Source organism: Grammomys surdaster, unplaced genomic scaffold (genome assembly GCF_004785775.1).
Source record: "Grammomys surdaster isolate TR1022 unplaced genomic scaffold, NIH_TR_1.0 129, whole genome shotgun sequence".
NCBI classification, from domain to species: Eukaryota; Metazoa; Chordata; class Mammalia; order Rodentia; family Muridae; genus Grammomys; species Grammomys surdaster.
Window position 1 is genome coordinate 19,187,604 of NW_021604587.1, and position 24,109 is coordinate 19,211,712.

The 24,109-nt window shown below is 41.2% G+C and overlaps 1 protein-coding gene across 4 annotated transcripts in view; it reads right to left on the reverse strand.

The window, feature by feature from the left end:
* Positions 1–5,947: 5,947 nt before the first annotated feature.
* Positions 5,948–24,109, reverse strand: part of Tmem87b (transmembrane protein 87B) — a 30,842-nt gene continuing 12,680 nt past the window's right edge. For 2 of the 4 annotated variants that reach the window (XM_028754346.1, XM_028754325.1), the window contains exons 10-19: positions 22,503–22,596; positions 19,210–19,281; positions 18,665–18,773; positions 18,525–18,583; positions 17,284–17,387; positions 15,509–15,582; positions 13,484–13,554; positions 11,220–11,272; positions 9,948–9,978; positions 5,948–8,947 (exon numbers count right to left, since the gene is read on the reverse strand). In XM_028754346.1, the coding sequence (XP_028610179.1) occupies positions 8,888–8,947; positions 9,948–9,978; positions 11,220–11,272; positions 13,484–13,554; positions 15,509–15,582; positions 17,284–17,387; positions 18,525–18,583; positions 18,665–18,773; positions 19,210–19,281; positions 22,503–22,596 (727 nt within the window). In that variant the 3' untranslated portion in view covers positions 5,948–8,887. Of the gene's footprint in view, positions 8,948–9,947; positions 9,979–11,219; positions 11,273–13,483; positions 13,555–15,508; positions 15,583–17,283; positions 17,388–18,524; positions 18,584–18,664; positions 18,774–19,209; positions 19,282–20,794; positions 20,867–22,502; positions 22,597–24,109 lie in introns of all 4 variants that reach the window. The other 2 variants (XM_028754339.1, XM_028754334.1) reach the window with 1 other exon arrangement.

Below are 24,109 nucleotides of genomic sequence, written 5' to 3' on the forward strand. Positions count from 1 at the left end.
CAACTGGTTCAAACATATGGGCTGATGGGGACCATTCTCATTCAAAAACCATAGTAAACTTCCAGTCATTTTTATCCTTCCTTTTTGATGTGCACTTTATCCTTTTCTGATGTTGTTCCATATTTATCTATCATGTTATGCAGATCATTTAATATTATTTTGAGAATTCCATATATGATACTATATCTACATCATCTCTATCCCTTCTTCGTCTCTTCCAACTCTTCCTACGCCCCCAGTCCTTTTCAAATTTATGATATCTTCTTTATTACTGTTACATATATTTACATATACATAGGAACACAACCGGCTTGGTCCATTTACTGTTCCTTGTATGTACATGTGTTTAAGACTGACCGTTTGGGACTAGATAAGCCCTCAGGAGTCTCATCCTTGGAGAAGACTGATTTCCCTTCTCTCAGAAGCCATTACTTGCCTGTAATTCTTTACCTAATTGTAGAGTCTTGTAAGAATTCCCCCATCTACATCAGCATGTCAAACTGGAGTTGTTATTGTGCAGGTCTTGTTTAGGTAATCATATTGTTGAGATTTCATGGGTATAGTTTACTTGTCATATATAGGAGACACTATAGCAGATGCCCTGGGTCTCTGACTCTTACAATCTTTCTGCACCTTCTTTGGCAATGAGTTTTAGATGTAGGGGTTCTGTTGTAGCTGTACCAGTTAAGGCTGGGCACCTTCTTGTTAGGTGTTCTCTGAACTTAGACCAGCTGTGGATTTCTGAATGGTCTCTACTTACTACAAAAGAAGCTTCTTCGATGAGAGGTAAGAATTATATTTACCTGTTGGTATAAGGGTAAATAATTAAATGAATCTATAAATTATACTGGGGGTTAAAGAGATGACTCAGTGGTTAAGAACACTGATTATTCTCCCAGAGGACACTGGTTCATTTTCCACCAACACAAGGCAGCTAACAACTATCTGTAACTCCAGTTCTATAAGATCTGATCTCCTCCTGCCTCTGTGGACACCAGGCATGCATATATGCATAGACATACATGCAAGTAAAACATCCATCCACTTAAAGCAAATAATACATACATACATACATACATACATACATACATACATACATACATAAAACTATACTGGTTTAGGAAAGTGACAATAGTAGGTTCTCCTTTAGGGTCAATGACCTCACAATGAAGTTGACTGGGTTTACAGTATCAGGTATGAATTCCTTCTACTGAATGGCCTTTATGTCCAAGTGCGTGGCTTATACTTTGGTTACCCCTAACATATAAGTGCCATTATTGCATTTTGAGGCTATCGTGTCAATGCTGGTCATTGTTGTGGTGTTTTTGTTTTGTTTTTTTCAAGACAGGGTTTCTCTGTCTAGCCTTGGCTGACCTAGAATTTCCTCTGTAGACCCGGTTGGCCTCAAACTCATAGAGATCCACCTACCTCTGCCTCTTGAGTGCTGAGATTAAAGGTGTGTGCCACCAAACCCAGCTCATTGCTGTGTTTTGTGGGTGTTACAGCTAGGTAGGACTATTGAATGCTTTTCCCCCTTGGCAGTTTGAGGTCCAGGAGTTGCCCCACAAACCACATGAATAACAATCTCAGTCACACTGGGATAGTTTATTGAGCATTTGCCCCAGGACTGATCGATCAGGAGCACAGACCAAACTCGGGAGCTTTGACCCCGAGCCAGAATCCTACAGAGGTTCTAAGCCTGAAATCCACAAACATCCATGCCAAGTTATTCCACCAATCAAAATTTAGAAATAGGGGGCTTCCTTAGGAACACATCTTTGTTGTATATTTATCCTGTCCTCATTGGTTGGTTGAGTTATTCAGCTGTGGTGAGGAGCTTGCCTTGCCTAACAGTCACGTCTTAACTTGGCAACCAGGCTCAGTTACCTATGCACATGTCTCTTTCTGCCAAGTAGAATGTCAATTCCCAGGGAGATCTTGGGAACTTAAAACTTTACTCCACTTCTACTCAAAATGGAAGTCCTATTCCAAATGGCTTCTTATATTGGTGTAGGTGTCTTTCTTATGTTGGGATCCATCTCAGGGGCAGCTTATAAAGGCAAAGACCATAAAAGCTCATACATAGGTACAGGAAGTGCTACCAGGCAGTTGGTTCAGGTCCAAGCTTACTGTGGCTAACTGTACAAAGCAGTTCTAACTGACCTCTATTGTGATTGGTTTCCAATCACCAAATCACAGACCATACAGAATATGCAACAGACTCCAGCATGAGAAAGTTTCTTTGTAACAGCAATTACAGCATATAAGAAAGTTTCCTTGTAACACTATCAATAGCTTCAAATGGCTGGCTAGACAGGCAACTGTTTCCCAGGTCTTAACAGTTGGCATGGCAACTTTAAATACTCTGAGAGTTAGTCCTCAGGGAAGGGGCTTCTGGGTCGGTTCCAGCTGGAGATTTGTCCAAGTACTGTTTCCAAAGAGTGTGGTGTTGTCTTAGGATTTTACTGCTGTGAACGGACACCATGACCAAGGCAACTTTTATAAGGACAGCATTTAATTGGGGCTGCCTTACAGGTTCAGAGGTTCAGTCCATTATCATCAAGGAAGGAAGCATGCCAGCATCCAGGCAGCCATGGTGCAGGCAGAGCTGAGAGTTCTACATCTTCATCTGAAGGCAGCTAGTGGAAGATTGACTTCCAGGCAGCTAGGATGAGGGTCTTAAAGCTCACACCCACAGTGACACATCTATTCCAACAAGGCCACACCTCCTAATAGTGCCACTCCCTGGGCCAAGCATATACAGACCATCACAGGTGTCTTCAGCAATAAGGTCTCATCTTTAAGTTCTGTAAGACAGCAAAGGACAATAGCAATGGCCTATATTGTTTGGGAGTCTTCTAGATTTCCACTGATCAGCAACTTGAAGGGAAAATTCCTATGCTTGACAGTAAGGGTTTTGTTAGTCTATGGTTCTTGGGGAGAGAACTAACAGAGAAGTGCCATTTCTTCATTCAGACTCTATCATCTTCCTATCTGTCTGTCTTCTATTATCTATCATCTAATATATGTAGACACAAATGTGTTTTTAAGTTAATATAAAACACTTTCCTAAGGCTTTCTACACACCCTTAATGCTATTTATTCCTCTGCCCCGCTCATCCCTCATACTGGCCTCTCACCAGTTTCCCCCTTCTCCCTGCTCCCTTCCCCCATTTCTCCCCTTACAGCACCTGTGTCCAGCCACCCTACTCTGTAGAGCTCTTTCCTCCATTGTTTTGTGGTACTGGGGATTGTAACTAGGAACTCATGCCTATTCTTAAACAGATTTTTAAAAGCTCAGTGTTTAAATCCATAGCATGGACCAGGTGTGGTGACACACACCTTTGACCCCAGCTCTTTGGAGGCAGAGGCTGGAGGTGTCTGTGAGTTCAAGGCCACCCTGATCTACAGAGTGAGTTCTATTGCAGCCAGAGGTATATAGGGAAAACCTGTCTACAAAAGTGAATAAACATTTTTTTTAATGTAGCATGCTTAAATTCTTTAAGGTCTTTTCTTTTTCTTTCATCTTCAAACTGGCAGAAGGACATTTAATAAGTAAAAATGCATTTATTAGTTGGTTAAAGACAAGGAAACAATTCTTCAGAGATGGTGTTTGACACCACCTGCTGAATAATTTGCATATATTTGCCTGTGTATAAACTGATTTTGAGGAACTACTGTCAAGATTATTTTCACCTGAATTCATGTTCAGGACAACCAGTGGTAGGAGAACTTTAACAGTGAATCCATGATCACTTGCCCTGGGTAACTTCCTTTCAATATAAGCACATCAGCCTTCGGATGATTCAGGTGAAATTGGTCTCAGTCAAGTCTCTGTGGCTTCCTCACGACCCAGTCTCAGATGCATCTTCCACATCGTTAGCTGTTTTATGCAGACTGCACACCAGGCCCTTTTTGTATTACCTTCACATCTGACTCCCCTCTCCCCAGGACTCTGAGAACAACCTATCATAGACAATGCCTGCTCCTATACTGGCCTCTTCACTTTGCTAGGAGGGTGACCCTCAGCAAGCTGGTTAATCTCTATGGCTCTCTCATCTTTATTCCAGGGGGAAGTTATAGTAATGTACTTCCCTGAAACTTCGGTGGTACAGCAGTGAACAAAGCCTGGAACCCTGCAAATACTCTCAACCCTCCTAAAACAGCCCAGGCTTGCCCTCTGAAGTTTCCACATCCCCCCCCCCCCCCAGCTCTAGGCTATGAAGCAGTCACATTACACCTGCTTACAGAGGATGCACTTTATGCCTGGTACCCTAAGGCCACACAGGCTCTTCATTTTTCTGGTACCATGGGTTTTCTTGGCTGTAGTTTTGTTTTGAGATGGTGGTCTCAACTATGACATTCTGGCTAATCTACAACTCTCTATTTAGAACAAGTTGTCCTTAAACTCACTGAGATCACCAGCCTCTGGCTTGGGAATGCTGAGATTAAAGACATGCTCCACCACATCCAGGTTTTATATATATATTAAGGTGCTGTCATGTTTTATGTATTTTTAGTGTGCTTCCCTTTTAAAGAAAACATTAGGAAAACACAGAAAAGCAGGGGCAGAGCTTCAAGTCTCTCAAAGTCCACTGCCCTAAACAACCTAGAATTAGTTGTCTTCTACAGAACTAGAATAGTGGCGGGCCCACGACGATGTCACTTCCTAGACTAACTGGCAAACTAGACAATATACTCAGAAGCCAAGTCCTCCATTTCTGGAGCCAGTCTCTGAAGTTCCCAGGCTGTTCTACCCTTTGGGCTGGCTGGCTGCAGACAGAGTGTTTTTCTCATACAGATGGAAATAAACTGTGGGATCCTCCAGAGCCATACAGAGCAGGCAGGGCTGCTAATCCTACCTCATCCACCCAGAACTGTTGGCTTTTTTGTTTGTTTTTAAGACAGAGTTTCTCTGTGTAGCCCTGGCTGTCCTGGAACTAAGTAGACCAGGCTGGATTCAAACTCAGACATCCTCCTTCCTCTGCATCCCGAATGCTGGGATTAAAGGTATGTGCCACTACACCTAGCTCAGATAACTTTTTAAAGTCTGATTTTTAAAAAGATCTATATACTATATGAGTATCTTGCTTGTACAAAGGTGCACTGCATGCACATGATGTATAGTGCTCTAAGGCCAGAGGAAAGCATTTGATCCCTTGGGATTAGAGTTAAGGACAGTTGTGAGCTGCCACATGGGTGCTTGGAAAAACCCAGATCCTCTGCAAGAGCAAGTGCTCTTACCTATCGAGCCATCTTTGTAGCCCACGGATAACTTCTGTTTTTCTGAAGGGCTGGGCCCCAGCTGTGATCACATGGTAGTTGAACCTCAATGGCAGACAGGCTGGGGGCCATTCAACAACTTGCTGCTCAGTCCTGTTCTGCTTCCCCTAGGTGCACAAAGTCTCACATGTGCCCCTGTTCGTGCTTCATACATGTTTTCCTGTTGTCACAAATTCTTCACTTTAACTCAAAAGTGGCAACCATTCCACAAGAGGTGGACACGCCACAGTTCACTATTGTCTGACATTTGCTGTCTCTAGTTTTAGTGTGTGTACAGACACCTCACTCTGTATTTTGAGAGATCTCTGAAAACATCAAGAGAGCTGGCATTACCAATGATCCTAAACATTGCTGGACTTTTCACAAAGACTGAGTTAATGGTGTCACCATGAATGATACTCTCATTTCGTCACTGAGAGCTGATAGACACACACACACACATACACGCATTAATACATATAAATATACACACTCAGGAGTGCACATTTATGTTAACCTGGTTTAAATACTTTCCTGTTTTGTTCTGTTGTATCATAACTGAGGCTGTACTTTTTCTGACTTTGAGCTCTCTCTTTTAAAGAATTCCATGTCCTGCTGTCTCCTGAGTCCAGATTTCCTATAGATTTTCATGAGGCAGCACTAACAGATAATCCCAGAAACAATCTCCAAATGTCAGAAAACAATTTATTTTAAAAAAACAAATATTAAGGCACAAAAATACAAAATTTCAAACAAAAGTCCTTTAAATTGCTGTGTTTTATATTCAAAGAAATTTCTCCCAAATTATAATTTAACTTTTAAAAATAGAGAATCTATTTTTAACCTCTAAACTTTCTCCCCAAAGAAATGAATGTTTTCCTAATTCTAAAGAAGCTTCTGAATACAGTATTGAGCTCCTGTCCTATAGTATACACTTCCTTAAAAATCTAGTTTTGTCACTTATATACATTTATATGTTCAGAATTTTATATATTAAACTTCTTTCTGATAGATGTAAGGCTTGGTGTTTTATATTGCTTACTGCATGCTGTCAATCATACAAAGACACAAATATCAGAACGAGAGACAAAACATAGCATGATCTCTCTCAGCTTCAGTCATGTACAGCCAGGCCAACAGGCCCAAACCTTCAAGAGGGTATAAAAATCAACTCTGTATGTATACTTTAAGCTTAATCTTGACATTACAGGAGTAGCATAAACATGATGTACCGTGATACAGGTGGCACTCTCCACAGGATAGGAAAAAAACAAAAACAAAACCCAAAAAACAAACAAAAACCCCAAGAAACGCATGGAAGTATCCTAACCATCTCCCAAGCTTACAATTTCCACCTCCTTTTCTTACTGAAATGTAATAACTGCCCCCAAAGGCAGATTTTTAAATATTAACCTAATTCAAATCATGAAAAAATGTCTCAAGCAAACTTCATATACCTCCAAATCTAACATGAACCGTGGAACAAGAAGTCTTGAACACAACTGGAGCCTTATCCTTAGCATTCTCAATTAAAAGACAGGCCCATCCAACAGCATTCTGAACAGAAACTGTGGAGCACCTGGAAAGTCCCAATGTTGTCAGCAGACAGGGGAGGGGGCTGAGGAGCTGCATGGTGGTCCTGGGTAGACCTCCTGTCCTTGTGATCTACAGTGACAGCATAGGGACACATGCTGGGGCTAAGATGGGCCTCAGGAAATACTCACCTTAGGGCACTGAACATCAGCACCTGGCACAGTTATCATTAAATGCAACAAACACCACACACATGCTTGCAAAAAAACCTCCTCTAAGAAGGTTAAGATGGAAGTCCACTTTCTCTGGATGGAAGGAAAGAGTTCACTTCAGCCTGGAGCTGTGCCAGAGGCAGCATTATTTGTCTTTCCTAGTTTTTAGAAATACCATGGAGATGGTGTCAGAAGCATTTCCCCAGTCATCAACTGCAGACTCACACCCTGCTCAGTATGTAGCTCCTGCTGGCTACAAGCAGAAATATTCAAGTGCAGGCATGTGGGTTGAGGGTTGGCTGCTTCATGCTGTGCGGACAGGGTATTAAGGACAAACGTGAAGTGGGCCATGGCGGTGCATGCCTATAACCTTAGCAAGAGGTTCACAAGTCCAACCTCAGCCTGAGCTACACAGTGACACCCTGCAATGCTCCTCCCCCTGCAAGACACCCCCAGTTTTCAAAGAACTGGGCTAGAAGGTGGACTATGACAAACCTAAAATGGACACGCAACTATAGAAATATATCTCTACCAACCCTTTTGAAATGAGTACGCAGGAAATAAACTCAGAAAGTAGGCATTTGAAAGAAAAAGGTTTGTTTTGTGGTGCTACAGTGAAAATCATCACAGGCTATGGGTAGTGCTCCTCCTCGTCTGTTCATGTTGTCTCAATTATCCCGAGTTATTCTAACTCACAAGGCCAGAAGTCCTCCAGAGAGAAGGCATACAAGACCCTGCCTGTCATTCCCACATTCATGTCCAACTGCCTGGTATCTTTGGTCACGAAAGTGGCAAAACGTTCACATTTTCATCACTCTACATTCAAGTGCCTTTCAAGTCTAGAACATTCTATATTCAAAAAATATTAGAATAGAAACTTTCAATCATATATTATAAACATAATTTAACAAGGTGTAAAATACAGTTGATAGCTGGTTAATTACATGTTGATGCATGGTATGGTTAGATATGTGTGTAACCAACTGGCACTTCACAAGTCTCCACAAGGCTCACAAGAAACAGTGCACCCCGGGCTGGGATAAAGTGCTATAGGGGAAGTCACGTGGCCAGGTTCACAGCAGAAGTAGCAGCAGCACGTGTACCTGTGGCCTGCAAGTCTTTGGACATACCCTCAGGACGTCTCTTTGTGCACACATGTTCCCGAGCTCAGACTCCATGATGTGCTGTGCGTGGTAGTATTTACAAACAAGAGCTTTGTGTACACCAACGGAAGGGCAGGGTTAAATACATGAACATGCTTGAGTTCCAATATTGTCACTTCAGGATAAAAAATCGAATAAAATTATCACTACAAAAGATGAACACCGCTGTGTTAGCATTCAAGAGAATCCTGTTATCTCAAAGTCGAGGGGAAGGAATGTTCACAGAGATTTTTTTTCTTTTCTTTTTTCTTTTTGGTGTTTGTTTTTTGAGGCAGGGTCTCACTATGTAGCTCTCACTGGTTGTTCAGGAACTATGTAGACCAGGCTTGGCCTTGAATTTACAGACATTCGATTGCCAGTAGTGTGCTATCACGCCCAGCTGCAGATTCTTTTTTCTGGAGAAAACTGAGAGACACAACCTGGCATGCCTGTGGCTGCCGCCTAAGAGGCATCTGAACACATGTCGTTAACACTTCTTCAATTATTTCCAAAATCAGGCAACGTAATGGCAATGGATCTGACTTTACGAGTCAGTTTTAAAGATGGCTTTCTGAGGGTGGTAGACCCTCCCACACCTCCACTCTTCATCTGATACATAGATCTCCAAGAGAACAAAGTGAAACCGTATCATAGCAAAGCTGTCAGTTTTAACAACAGCCAGGCTTTTCCCATCACCTGACCCTGCTCCCACGCACAGTGGACCCACTGGGGCCCTGATCACATTATCTTTTCTGAAGAGAACATTTTTTCAGCTATTTCAGATCTGGTCATAATTTCCTGGAAAAAAAATAAGACAAGGGTCAGATGCTGGTGCTAGATCTAGACCCTACAAAAATGTGCTAATCTAACAAGTCACTGTTTAATCTTTTTAACAGACCTAACTTTAAAGAAGTATCAGATACAATCCGTGCTGCTGCCCCCCCCCCACCGTGCCCCACTCTCTAATACAGTAGGTCAATATCAGCAGAGGCTGGAGAGGTCAGCTTCCTTCTACCTAGCATGAGTTCAGGTTCTCTGTGAGAGGCAGAACTGTAGCCAACAGGGACCTCATGTGACAAACTTGTCTCATGTTACTGAATCCATGGAGCTACTTATTATATCATAGAAATGAAAGTGCACCACTAACTAGCCTTCCTGCACATGCCTGTAGGTTACAGACCCTCCACCCTGCTACAGAGGAGCACAACACTACTTCAGAACTACCCCCCTCAGCTCTTCTCACGCTCTACAGCCAACACGATGTGCACCTCCTGCCAACAGCTGCTCCTGCTCTGCACGAGCCAACGCTTTGTCATGTATCTTTGAGTCCTGCTCTGCAGGAGCCAACGCTTTGTCATGTATCTTTATCTTTGAGTCCATATACCAAGGCAGGTGTGCCCTGCCTTGGGCTACCCTGCAATGTCTAGCTGACCCAAAGTCAACTTTTCCTTCCAAAATCTTTATTTCAATTTCATGCTTAGTAAGTAAGGCTGGAAAGAAACTATTCCAATAAATTATCTACACATTTTCAAAAGCTAAACAATGGACACGCAGGCCTTAAAAAAGACTTTCAAACAAAGATCTCATGGAATGTCTCTTCCCTTCATCTACACAGCTCTCATCCTGCTGCTCTGCCTGCGTGAGACTCAGCCCACAATCCTTCACACTTCAAGCCGGCTCTAGCTCTTTCCACCTGCTATGTTGGTTATTGCTTCAAAAAGTTATTTTACGAATTAGCTTCTGAAATACACTGTGAAAATGGAAACAGCGCTAAGGAAATAAGCAACAGAATGTTTACCTCATCTGAGTCCACTAACACTGGGAGAGCTCTGAAACAAAACAGAGACAAGGACAGCGTCACTCAAACAAGGCCTGAGAGACAATGAAAACCTAATGGGACAATGGCCAAGAAGGGAACACCCAGGCTCTCTAGTGTGAGCTCTCTGGAAGCATCAGATGAGCCACTTAAATCTTTCAGACTTTACAGTCAGAGCTGTGGGGCAGCAAGGAGGGACTAGGCTTTGGGGTACTGGCAGTGTTCTACCTTTAAATTACATGAAGGGACTTATTTAAAAACCTCACTGACATCTACCTAGGGTGTGTGTTTTCTAGAATGTGTATTCCTTTAAAGATATTTACTCTGAAGTTAACAGAAATATTTTAAAAATCTGAACTTTAAATAGAAACAAGCTAGTACAAGTGCGGTTCTACTGCATATGGGGTAGCTGGCTACAAACTCACGAATATTCCACACATCCACACCCCACCCTGTTTATTTCTTAACCCTCTGCTACTGTTTTACTTTTAACCACTGGCTGGGTATCTGAGTGATAATCTGCTATTTAACTAGAAAACTTACATTTCATGCTTTTATGAGAATGAAGAGAGATTGTCAAAGGTAGTATTTCTTTTTTATGGAGAATACCTGCTTAGAGATGTGTTTGTTTATTGCATGTGTAAGTAGGTATGTGTGCCTAGACCACAGGTATGGAAGTCAGAGGGCTACGCATGGGCTGATTCTTGCCTTTCACCCCTGTGAGTCCCTGCAATTGGACTCAGGTTGGCAGGTTTGGCAGCAAGTGCCTTTACCTGCTATGGCAGACATATACACACCTAAACTTCCCAACATTTAGGGATGAAAGAACTTTGAAGCTAAGGGAAAAAAATAAAGTAAATACATAAAAAAAAAACACTATCACATAAAACAAAGCCCATATAACACATAGGAATGGAAATTAAAAATGTAGATTCCTTTGGAAGCCTTTAAAGCCCAGGCTGGTGAGACAGCTCGGTGGTCATATGCTACCAACACGGTGACAGGAAATGGCTGTACAATGGAAAGGCAGAGAAAGGGGTCGGGGCTGTGTTCAGCTTTGTAAGAAGTAGTGGTGGGGTCCTACATACATACATCCATACACACATATACACACACACATGCATACCTGTTCATATACACTTGCACATGTGCACGTACACACTCACAGACACACACACACACTGCCTGAGATAAACTGAATGAAATCCCCGTAAGCTAGAGCCTGAGGTACAAACTTGAACAGAGGATATTTACACATCTGTGAACGAAGAGGGAATATTTTCTTCCACCCACTTCAAATCTTCATCCTGTAGAAATAAATATTTATATTTAGTTTTTGCTAACTCTTAGCTGAGAACGTAGTTTCTGGCAGCATGTCTTAAGTTTATTTACTTACATCAGATGCACGGATCTGTTGTGTTGCATGTGCTCTAGAACCTGGCGTAGGCACCACATACCAAGTGCCATGTTTCATAAATAGACAAAAAATTGCTGATTTTTCTGTTTCTTGGTTTTAGCTAAGAACATAACTGTTTTTTTTCCTTTTTGTCTCAAGAAGTCAAAATAAAAATGCAGAATTGATTTGTAAGATGGAAAATAGCAAAAGTTTATTTTGATTTTCTTGCTTCTAGCCCTTATTACACATAATTTCTAAAATTTTTGAGTTTATACTTTTTACAACAGAAAACTATACTGAGCAATGTTCTAACCCTAGCAAAGCACTGAATGGAAACTCGTGCTTATGTTTGTATTCCCATAGGAGACAAGAAAGGCCATCAGGCCAGGCAGTGGTAGTGCATGCCTTTGATCACAGCACTCAGGAGGCAGAGGCAGGGGTGGATCACTGTGAGTTTGAGGCCAGAAACCCTGTCTTAAAAAACAAACAAACAAACAAACAAACAAACCCCCTCCCCCAAAAAAGCCAATCAGTTGGGGTAGCTAGATGTTTTCTTTTCTAATAAAAATTTACTTCTAGTTATTACACTTAGAAAAGAGAAAAACAGTGTAAAATAAATCCAATTTTTCTTTCCTGTGTACCTGGCTACCTGGGTTGGTCTAACTGCAGCACTCAGCACTCTGCTGACTGAGACAAGGCAATGGAGCCCATTTCTGTGAGTGGTTCCCAGTAGAAATTAGTAATGAAAAATAAGACCTCTAATTTCTGATCAAAAGCCAACCCTTAGTTTAAAAGAACGGGTAAAAATTCTCTGATGTGTTTGTGACTATTGAACTTTAAATAAACTGATATATATATCACCAAAAAGAAAATACCTAACAAGTATGACAAAAAGTATCCCTCACTGAAAACTCTTGGGCCCAGAAGTGTTTTAGATTCACATTTGATATTTCTGAGTACTTGTATATGCATGATGAAACAGCACAGGGATGGGATCCAAGTTGAAACATAAAATTCATTTATAACTCAGACATGTAGCCTGAGAGGCTGAAGGCAATTTTACACAGTATTTGTAACAAGTTTAGTAGATGAAACAAAGTTTCACAATAGTTTTCCCACTTGTGGTATCATGGTGGTGCTCAGAACGTTGGAGACTCTGAATTTTCAGATTAGGGTGCGCTACCTGAAGCTCTAAAAAAACTAGAAAAAAAACTAGAAGTTTTAAATTTCCATGAAACCACTCAAGGAATACATTTCACAGATTGCCAAAAATAAAAATAAGAGACTTTGTCAAATCCAACAGAGAGTAGTGTTGTCATATAGCATCTGTGTCCTTTTTATACAGTGTCATTCCAAGGCAGCAGTGTTCAAGAGTGTAAAAGGCTTCACCCTGCTTAACCACCACCACCACTTTTATGCACAGCCAGCACCTGTACGGTATTCTAAGGCTCATCTCTGAGCCAGCTGTGGCAGTACAGTCCTTTAATCCCAGTTCTCAGGGGCAGAGCAGGCAGATCGAAGCAAGTCTGATCTGTATAGTGAACTCTGGGTTAAACCAAATGGTGGCTCAAAACCAGGCATAACTGGTTCCAGAGACTCCAGACTCTGACCAGAGGGCACCAGGCACACACATGGTACACATACATACATGTGAACGAAACACTCATATACATAAAAATAATGTATAAGCTTATCCCTGCCCTATACTCTACATTTTACTCTGCTTTCAGGGCTTTACAAGTCTGCTGCTTTGGAAAGTGAATGGGACACACGAAGTCCTCTTAGTCTGTACTGTGCCTAAGGCGGCTTCAAAAGAAATGGCTTGAATTTGCTTAAAAGCCACCACTGACTTTTACCAAGACAAAGCCTCAGTCTGGGATGAGCCTTGGCTAGCCACAGACTCAGACATAGCAGCACTGAGGAAGCTGAGGCTGCTGGCCAAGCCCAGCCCTACAGATGAGAACAGACAACAGCAGCACAGCCACTATGGCCTGAACTTGCACCGGAGCGTGGAAACAGCTGATTTAATAACACACCTTGGCAAAAACTCCCCTGACAATCAGTGACTCTGGCATGGATTCTAAAGTGTTAGACAAAGACTCCACTAAATACAGATACTCACAAAGTTATCAGAAGTAGGTTTAGCTGTTCCATTTGAAACTGTTTTTGAGGCTCTTAGTTTTATTCCTTCAGCTACAAAGTGAAACATCAGAGACATAAAAGATTAGAAAATTGTAACTTCACACTCAATACCCCAATAAGAAAAAAAAATATTTTTTAAACACAAATTAGGAGTAGACACTTTTGTCAGGAGAGGAGCTTAATATGCCATTTCAGGAATTAGAAAGAAGCAAAGGAAAAGCTAATAGGCTTCTGAATTGATAGTCAACAATTGAACAATTCACGAGGATTTCGACCAACATAATACACAACGTGTCAGTGCACAGTGGGGTGACTATGTCACTTCAAAATGTTAATTTCTTTTTTTTTTTTTTTGGTTTTTCGAGACAGGGTTTCTCTGTGTAGCTCTGGCTGTCCTGGAACTCACTCTGTAGACCAGACTAGCCTCGAACTCTCGAACTCAGAAATCCGCCTGCCTCTGCCTCCCAAGTGCTGGGATTAAAGGCGTGCGCCACCACCGCCCGGCAAAATGATAATTTCTTTCTACTGGGGATGAAGCTACTTTGAACAGACACTGAATTACTAACTATAGTCACCCTACTGTATAACCCACTAGGCCTTGTCCTCTTGTCTAACTAGAATTCTGTCCCTTTTAAGCAACTGTTGTCTACTACTGTCCCTGCTTTTCTCCTTGCCTCGAGCTCTTTTATCTCTGCACCGAGATCAACAGTTTTGGCTTCTCTATCTGTACTAACATGTGGTGTCCGCCTTTCTGTCCCTGACCTGAGTAGTGTCCTCCAGGCTCAGGTTCTGGTGACTGTGTATCACAAGCAGGCTCAGCTTGCTGCTCTGAGATGCACCTGCTGAGGAGCTCGAGCTGGTAGAGCATTTGCCTGTAATGGGTAAAGCCCTAGGTTTTATGATTAGCACACACACACACACACACACACACACACACACACACACACACACCATGTATACTCATCTTGGAAATTTTTACTTGTTTGACATATAAGCAGGAGTGTATAGTTATTATATAGGATATGAAATTATTTTCTTCATATTTGATGAGAGCTTTTTATTTTTTAGGTATATAAAATTATGCATATGTGTCTACGTGGTATGTACATGGAGGTCAAACTCCCCTAGAAGAGACTTTGCACTGTCCACGACTTGTAATAAGTAGAGTGTGACATATCCTCTTCAACTGGCTCTCAGTCATGCTGACTGTACCCACTGTGGGGTTGGCGCAGCTCACTGCTATCTTGAATGTCCCCAGTTACTGAGAACAGTGAGCATTTTCAATGTGCACCTGTCTATTTAAATCTTCTATCCACTAATTACCATGTAGGTAACCTCTTGGTGAATGCTTTCCTTTATCATCCTCTACCTTATTTCTTTCTTTCAGGGGCATCTCTCATTTAGCCTAGAGTTCACTGTTTCAGGAAGACTGGCTGGCTAGCCCTACAGATCTGCCTGTTTATAGTGCCCCCATCTCTCTCCTCACTCTAGCAGTGGTGTTACACCTGCCTCTTATGTAGGTGCTGGGATGCAAACTCAAGTTATGTGCACAGCAAACACTCCTGAGCCACCTCGCCAGTGTATGGGGATGTGTGTGTGTGTGTGTGTGTGGTAGAGACCAGAGGACAACCTCTGGTGTCATTCTTTGGGTGCTATCTATCTACAGGAGCCTGGAATCAGCCAATAAGGCCAGCCTAGCTGGCAAGTGAGCTCCAGTGATCTGTCTTTCCCAGCACTGGGGCTACATATACATGCTACCATGCTCGGCTTTTTTTTTTTTTTTTTTTTAAGTACCAATGTTAAAATTGTCCTGGGAACTGATGTCCTTATGCTTGCAAGGCAAACCCTTTACAGGCTAAGACATCTCTCTAGTCCTTATAGGAAAATTTTTGAAATATGCGTGACCTTGCATCTCAAGTAAAGATTTCTTTCTGTTAAAATATGTACAATAGTCATTAAAAAAACAAACACAAAAGCAAAAAAAAAAAAATCACACATCACGCACTTAAATTTTCGGATGTTACCATGAATTCCTCAACTTCATCATCAGAGTCATCTATCAAGGGCATGAAGGCATACCTAAATAAAAACAAAGGAGCCTTTGAACCTGATCACTGTCAGTCACTGCATACAAAAAACAGCAATGTCCAAGTTTCTAATGCACTAGGATAACTAACCCCCTGCCCACCATACTTTAGCATTTTCCCTAATGAAAAAAGGATGCTAATTTGATTAGTGACATTAAAGGTGATAAGATCAAATACCTTCTCAGAAATACTGTTGATTAAAGGTGTGCCCCAACATGCCCAGTCACTTAAAACATTTTTATTATATTTATTTGTGTGTGTGCATGTACACGTATGTGCTCACACAACTGGAGGTCAGAGGACAACTTTCAGCAGTTGGTTCTCTACTTCCAACATATAGGTCCTGGCAATGAATTCAGGTCTGCAGGCTTGAGTGCAAGAGCCTTCCCCAGCTGAACTACCTGACTGGCCCAATAGGATTACTCATTGAAGGCAGAAGGAAACACACTTCTGAGTATGCCCACTTCATTTCCCGTAAGAAACTCAATAGTTCTCTCCTTGGAGAAGAAGGTGCAAGAGAAGGTAGGCTGGCCACAAGTCCACAGTAGAGCTTTCTAAACCTGGCATTCAGCCCTGTGACATCAGGTCCTGCTCTCCCTGCCCAGCTTTTCAGAAATTTTAAAATAGGCTGAATATCTGGATCCCAAACTGTATACCTGTCTGAGCATCAGGTCAGTGCTCTAGAAGTTTCTGACTCTGAGCATTCTGGATTTCAGATTAGGATGCTTAGCCAGTAAAGTCTACGCAAATATTCTAAACTCTGAAGAAAAACTACCAAACCAAAAGCACTTCTAAGTATGTGGGTAAAAACACTGCACCTGCTGTACTAACTGAATAGTCACCGTCCTGACTTCTATGTACCATGACTTTCCACACTTCTCCCAAGTGTACATTCTTTCCCAGCCTGGTTTTTCAGGTGCTAACTATCTCACAGCTGTACTGTAAATTCCAGCTCTTTACGGAGTCATCATCTACATCCCAGACTGCCTGATGCTTCCATCTCACAGTCTTCTATCCATTCATTATGCCTGTTGTCTCACTTGACCTCACAGCTGCTTAAAAACAAGTTTTTCCCGACAGTCTCCCTGTTTTCTGTCAGGGTCCCTACAGCCATCATGGCCAGCAGATCCCTGCTGTGAGGTGTGAGGTAAAGAATGAAACACTACTTACTTTAGCAGGCACTGGGTCAAAACTTCCAGAGTCTGACCTTAAGGTTTATTTTTCTTACATATTTAAGCACAGTAAAACTTTGGGAGAAAAAAAGTCTCCATATGACAACTATCATAACAAAGCTTCAGGGATGGCTACATCAAAACTCCCTTGCAAAGTAGTAAAGCATCTATAACCTTTACGATAAACAGTGCTCAGGGTAATAAGCACTATTGACGGAAGATGCAAAGAACATGGACCTCTTTCATAAGGGCCTAAATAATGCGCAGGATTTGGGGGGATTCAAGTGAAGGCTGGCTCCATAGAATAGCAAAAGGATTGCCAGGTTGTTAGATAGCATCTACTCCAGCTTTCTAGATAAATGGGTGTCAGTCATTTTCTTCCTTTGAAGAAAAAAAAGTCTTATGCTTAACAATTCTGGATTTTATTTAATGCTTTCTGTGAGATGTGCCTCCTACAGTTCCCAACACCACAGAAGATAGCCAACCAATGCTTCCAAGGCATATTTCCCCATGTTGGTTACCTCTGATTATTTGCTGATGGCCTCCATAAGAACATTATCACAATAAGGATGAGTGAAAAGAGGAAACTCCAAAATGCATCATCAACCCACAGCTCCATCCAGTCCTAGAGTAAGGTTGACACAAACACAAACATCAACCTGATAGATGTGCAAATGTACCACTCAGACCTTACACAGGTAGTACTGACACCGCTCCAGCGGCAAACCCTCTTTGTGAATAAACACGAAATAATTTTCTTGTAAGGAAACCTATGTTGTAAGCATTGTTTCTAAAAATCATACATATTTCCCTTCACAAAATTTTAGGACCAACAGAAAGATTTAGGAAAAAAAAATCAAAATGAAGACTTAGAACTTTAAGCAGAAAATATTAAAGAGGAGAGAAAAAAACCAGAAGGTTCAGCTTCTCTCCTTCAATTGCCTCTTACACTGCAGCAACTTGAGGCTTCCAGGTACTGTGTGAGCATGTCTCACATAGTCATGATCTCAATAACCAGGTTCTGAGTGAAAACTGTGTGTTCTTCCAGCTAGACATCTGGACATCTCCCCAAAGCCAATGCTGAGTGCAACATCAAAGCAACACACCAGATTTAGGGGTTTAGTCCCATCTATGTACAAAGCCAGGCTGGGGCCATAGCTCAGGGAGGCAAAGCATATGCTTAGCATGCACAAAGAGCTGGGTACCATCTCTAGCACCAAAAGGTAAAGAGAAAGGAAAAGAGACACAAAATTGTTTTTCAAAATATATAAAAAGAAGTTCGGAAAAAGGGATAAAAATTTCAGAGGAACTTGTTCAAACAGTTATTTACATTTGGTGTTATGAGATAGGGTCAAACATAGCCCAGGTTTGCCTTGAACTCTGGATCCTCCTGCCTCCTCCTCATCCTGAGGTTCTTACTACTGCCAGTTTATGTGACACTGGGGTTAAACCTAGAGTTTGTGCATGTGAGGCAAGCATTCTACCAACTGAGATCTACTGATTCTACCAACTGAGCTTCGGAGTTATTTAAAACAGAAAAAAGTTTTGATAATTTTACAGACAACAGATTTTAAAAATGCCCAATAAAATTATTTTATAAACTAAACTCATTGAAATTCCACAAAACAGTATAATTAGAAACAATAACTGTTTAAATAATTAATTTAATCAAATGCTTTAATTCTTTAATAATTTAATTAATCACTTTAATTATCTAATCAATACTTTAATTACATCTTAAAACATTTAAGATTTTACTTACTGACTGGCATTTTGCGATCCTGAAGGTCTTTGTTGTCCACACCATAAACACTATAGAAGCTGAAAGACAGAGAAAGTCACCTTTGAAAGAACATTCAATACTGAAATGGGTTATTTTTGAAAGAGGCATAGATGGCTTACCCAGCACAGCAAAGATGAGCGTATTTGTAAAATGCCTATACAATGAAAATTTCACTGTGTTCTTTCTTAGCCTTAGAGTCTTCATAGTCTGTGCCAAACTTATAAAAATGTGAAAAAACAGTTAAGGAAAAAACATAGAAAATGGCAAAGTATAGGTAAAAGAAAACAATAGGATGTTGGGATTAAGGTGTGCATTACCAGGCCTAGCAAGACTAGCTTCTAAAGTAACACAATCCAACTAATTAGGACCTACTGTGAGATCCTAGAAAAAATGCAAATACATTGTACCCCTTAAACATATCAAATGAAACAAACAAATCTGTTTTCGTTAAATCATCCAAAAGTGTTCTTTAAAAGCTAAGGGATTAAAAACTCAAAAGCAAATCTGAAACTGCCTAAACCTTTACTTACCAGGACACTGTTTAGGTTAAGTGTAACTCCCCTACCGCCACCCCCTGGAGAAGGGAAAGCAGTGACAAAAGCGCACAGGTTCCACAAGGTGGAGAGAGCCAGCCCAGCATGCTGCTGCAGTAGGAAAAGGATATCCACCAGCACAAGCCCGAGTCAAGGAGAGAGAGAGGCAGGCTGGCCAGAAGAACAAGATCAGAGTCATTCGCCTGCAGCAAAACAGCAAAAACAATAACCAAGCAGGAAAGGGGGCCAGGTAGGGGAGGCATGGAGAGACATAAGAAAGGCTACCAACTCTGAACCTGTACGTTAGATCCTTATAGGATTAACTGCTTTTGTGTTAGATTCACTGAAATCAAAGTCAACAATGTCATTATCCAAAATCATCAATTTTATATCTAACCTTACTTGTATCTATCTGCTTGTCATCTGTAGCCATTCAGGAAACCCATTTCTCACTTTATAGCACTAAAAATGACCAAACAGCAGCTGACAGCGAACTTTACAAAGTCACGTTCTATACTTGAGCACTATAGTAACTTACTTCTGGCCATCACTCAATACCATCCAGAATCATTTTAATTTCTGGATTTCTTTATGACCACTGAGTAAATTAAACCTTTCATATTGCTTTTCTCGTCTTCCCACACCAATGTACCAGGAAGTAACAAAGTCCATGCTGTCCAAAGGAAACATTTCTACTACAGTTACTACCTGAGTGTTTCCCAATAAGTCACTCTGTGGATAGTTAAGAAGAAATCTTTGAAATATATATCTTTAAGTTCCCAAGAGAAAACAGCACATTTTGTTTGTTTGTTTTGAGGCAGAGTCTCTTTATGTAGTCTTGGCTGTCTTTGAATTTTCTTTATTGTTCATGTTGGCCTCCAACGCAGAGATCTACCTGCCTCTACCTCCCAAGTACAGGACTAAAGGTGTGCACCCCCACACCTGGCTATAAAATTCTCCAGGATGAAGTCTAAAACTCAATTGCTTAATGCAAGGATCTATTATTCCCTGACTTCTCAAAAGCTCCAAGCACAAACCACTTTGGACAAGAGGCCACCTGGGCTCCTTTTTAAATGCACAATGACAGAGGACAGGCCATTAGGGCAGAGAGGTACTGCTAACGAGGGTACATGCCTCCATCTCTACTGAAGCCCTGCTGTTCCAGCTCCAGAGGTGTCTATTTCCTGTCTATTCCCCACAGGAAGGCAAATATCTCTGAGAAGCCACTGCAGAGGCTACACAGGACCCATCCATATCATTACATCTTTCTCTATGGCCTCATCTGCCAGGATTCCCCACATTTACACCCCAAAATAAACCTAAGCTGGGACATGTGAAGTCTCTACTGTTTCTGCTAGAGTTTTCCTTCCGCCTCTAGTCTCAACCAGCACTCTAAAATGATGGTTTCTTCTGCTGTGCGCCCTTAGTGAAGTTACACAGCTGTCTCTTTATCAGAACTCTGTAAACATAGAGACAATATTCTTTTTGTGCCTCACTGTGTGAGGTGTACACTGAAGAGATCATACTTAATGAATTAACAAGAAAATAAAGACACTCCTATCTGGGGAGTTATTACTTTCTTGCCTTAAACTAAATTCCTATATTGAGAAAATAATAATGTACAATTATATTTCATTCCACCATTATTATGAATTAAAAAGTAATCTGATATTAATAATACCACCAACTATTTTGGAAGGACATGGTAAAGGATATGAACCACACAAAAATGGAGTCAATAACTGCTAAAACAATGTCAGTCAAAACAACAGCTAAATGTTTAGAGCCCTGAAAGATAAAAGTATGGAAAGCCTATGTTTACACAAGTTTCACTGCAGTGTAAAAGTATCATCTGATGAAGAAAAACAATTTTGCTTTTCATCACCTCCAACTTTGTACTGTTTTATACCTTGATAGAATGTGTTTAGCACATTGAAATCATCTGTTTTGGGAACAATAAATGTAATTTCTTACCAATTTATTTTATGTTAGAAATACAGCAGTGAATCTGAATCGTTTATCTGCTCTAAGCTCCTGGCAGGTGATCTCAAGGCTCTACACCTGCCCAAGGGCTCTTAATTTTGTTGTGCCTTGACTAGCTCAATGGCTGAGCACTTCCAAACTTCCCCGAGGCTAACACACACTCCCCTCTGGTATTCTTGGTTAAAATCCAGAGCTCTTGGGTGGGGCACTGGAAGGGATCTTAGAGTGAATTAGTAATTCACTGCTACAGAGAAATAAACGGATTGGCAAATAAATACAATGCTTGTCATGCCCCAGTCTCACCCAGACCTACCATTTCAATCTCCTTCCTCTTCACATCAAACCTAGAGCTGGGACTATCAGAAAAACTAGTTGCTGACCTCCCCTGATGGTAAAGGGACACACTCATGCAAAAAGGCAAAGTGAAGGTGGGAGACCATGGGAGGGGAGAAACAAACTAAAATTTAGGCACTTGTTTCAAAACAGCCAGCATCTAACTGCTGAGTATCTAAAATTTAAAATGTATAATACTGTGTTTATATTTGGGGTAGTATTTTTTGTAGTCTTTTTAGAAAAGTTTAATTTCCTATGAATTATATATATGAGCATACAGGAAGGATTCATAATTATGCAAAGTAATAAATATGCTCAGAGAATAAAACAGGTTGGAAATACACAATGCAGATGCATCAAGACAATGGAATAAGGCTCTTAATACTGTTGAAAAACGTCCTCCTCTAAGAGCCAAACAAAATTATGTGACAACATACAGATTAACTGCTCTGTGCACAATAATCTGACCTTCCCACTGAATTCAAGTAAGTTTTGGATAAAATGCAAGATTCTTTGGATCAGGCAAATACAGAATATCCTTAAGCACTCAGCCCTCAATGAAATTCCTAAGAAGAACCCAAGCTCCTGTCATGCAGTTGTTGGCCTGTTTTGCTTTTTTTTCTTAGGGTTTTTCAGAGATTAAAATACCAACACTTCCCTAGATGACAAAGTGCTGCTGCCCACGTGATCAGAGTCTTCCCTGAGTGTGACCTCCTTCTGGTTCTTCCAGCAGTGGGACTTGCTGAATCCCCAGACAACAAGCCCAGTCAGAGCAAAGTTAGAGCTGATGAGAGGAGAGTGCTCACCCCAGTGCATTTCTATCCTGCTCATCTGATCTGCTTCTAAGCCCAGGATTAAGGAAGACACTTGTAGATGGAGCTACCTCCAAGGGCAACATCAGTGGTGCTTTCACTGTCAGCCATTTTAGGAAACACTCTGCCGGGCTCTCCCTCCACCAAGTATGAAAAAAGCAGCCTATTCCATCTAAAAAAAAGGCTCAGATTGGACTTTTTCATATACCTTTATCTTAAAAAACAAAGAAAAATGAAGAGACAAAGTATAATAGTATTCCATAGCAACAACAATGGGTGATTAATGTGGCTTTTACCCCAACGACTCTCATGACACCTTCGATGGCTGCAAAGATCAAGTAAAGCAGTCCCAGTCCAATCACCCGGTGCATCACTGTTCCTAACCGAGGCCTGGAGTAAGCAAGAAGGGAGGCGGAGGAGAGAAAGCACTTGTAAGTAGAGAACATCTGAACACAGAATTCGAGGTGTCAATACAGAGAGGGCACTATCTAGTCATATGGCAGTGCTTGGGTTCTCTTTCACAGGACATAATCACAGGCCCAGAAATACCTGGTCTGCCCTCTAGGACCTGAAACTGTACAGGTGCCAGTGAAGAAACTGTGTGTGGCTGGCCACAAAGGTGCCAGAGGATTTGAATTTCAAGCAACAGGATGAACATAACCAAGTACTACTTCTTAGTATGGAGGAACTGGCTGGTGAACCTAAGAAGAGATCTGCCAGCTTCTAGGGGCTGACAGAGGTTATAACTTCTATTAACTACAAACCACACAAACTGCTATCTTAGAGGAGCCCACTGATCTTGTGACCAGACACAGAGCAGAATGAGCATAAGGAACACCAGTGCCCTCTCAATTTTCCTAACTCTCAGAGCAGTGGTGATAACATAATTTGGTTTTTAATCTTTAAATTTAAAAGATAAATAATAGTTTTGAGTCTTATAAATAAGTAGGGACATGTATTTTCTTTTACAATTAACAATCTGAATATAGATGGGACCTACAAATCAGAATTGACTGCACATACATTTTAAAATATTTTAAAAGCCCACTTCTCAGAGTAATTGGGGAAAAAATGGCTTTGAAAACCTATCTAAGACAGTTATGTTAAAACAAAACCTAAGGCAAGGAGCTAAGTGTTGGGTGTGGAAAAGGAGATCAGGGTAGTGGATCCCTTTAGGTTACGGGCAAGGAAGGGCTTGGAATGCACCTGCCACAGTCAATTAGAAATGAAGTTGAATAAAAAAATTTACAAAAGTGACCAGAACTCCAAGACACGCATGAGTTACATTAACCAACAATATATGAGAAATTGGAGCTTAAATAGAAATAAACCTTTTAGTCCTCACAGGGGTCAGAATCCTCCTTATACCACAGGGAGTGGCAGATCACAATTATGACAGTTAAGAAGGAAGATCTGTAATTCAAAGACATAGCTTGGTCTCCATGTTTCCATCTGAGCTTAGATGGCAGTTTTCAAATAGTCTCTACTGCCCTTGTGAATGAAACACCAGGCATGGCATAGTCATCTGGATCCCAGAGTCAAGGCAACATCATCATTCATTTTAGCTTCACTCCAGTCTCCCCTTCATGAAGAGCCTGGGAGCCTGACATCTTGGCCCTAGCTGTGCTCTCAAACACAGTGAGACTCAGGAAGAATGCATAAGGAATGCAGATCCCTGAAGCCACACTCTTAGTACCACTCTTCTACCTCTGCTCTTGCCATGGACACTTCAGAGCTCAATTTCTCCTAGTATTTTTATATTAGCTAACATAAATGTTGCTTCCCCGGTGATCTTATGTTAACTTGAAAATATCCTTAGACATGTACTTAAAACACCTGCCAAATATTTGCACAAGAGGCCAGCTGACTTCAAAATGACCTTCTCACCTCTTCAAAGCTGCCT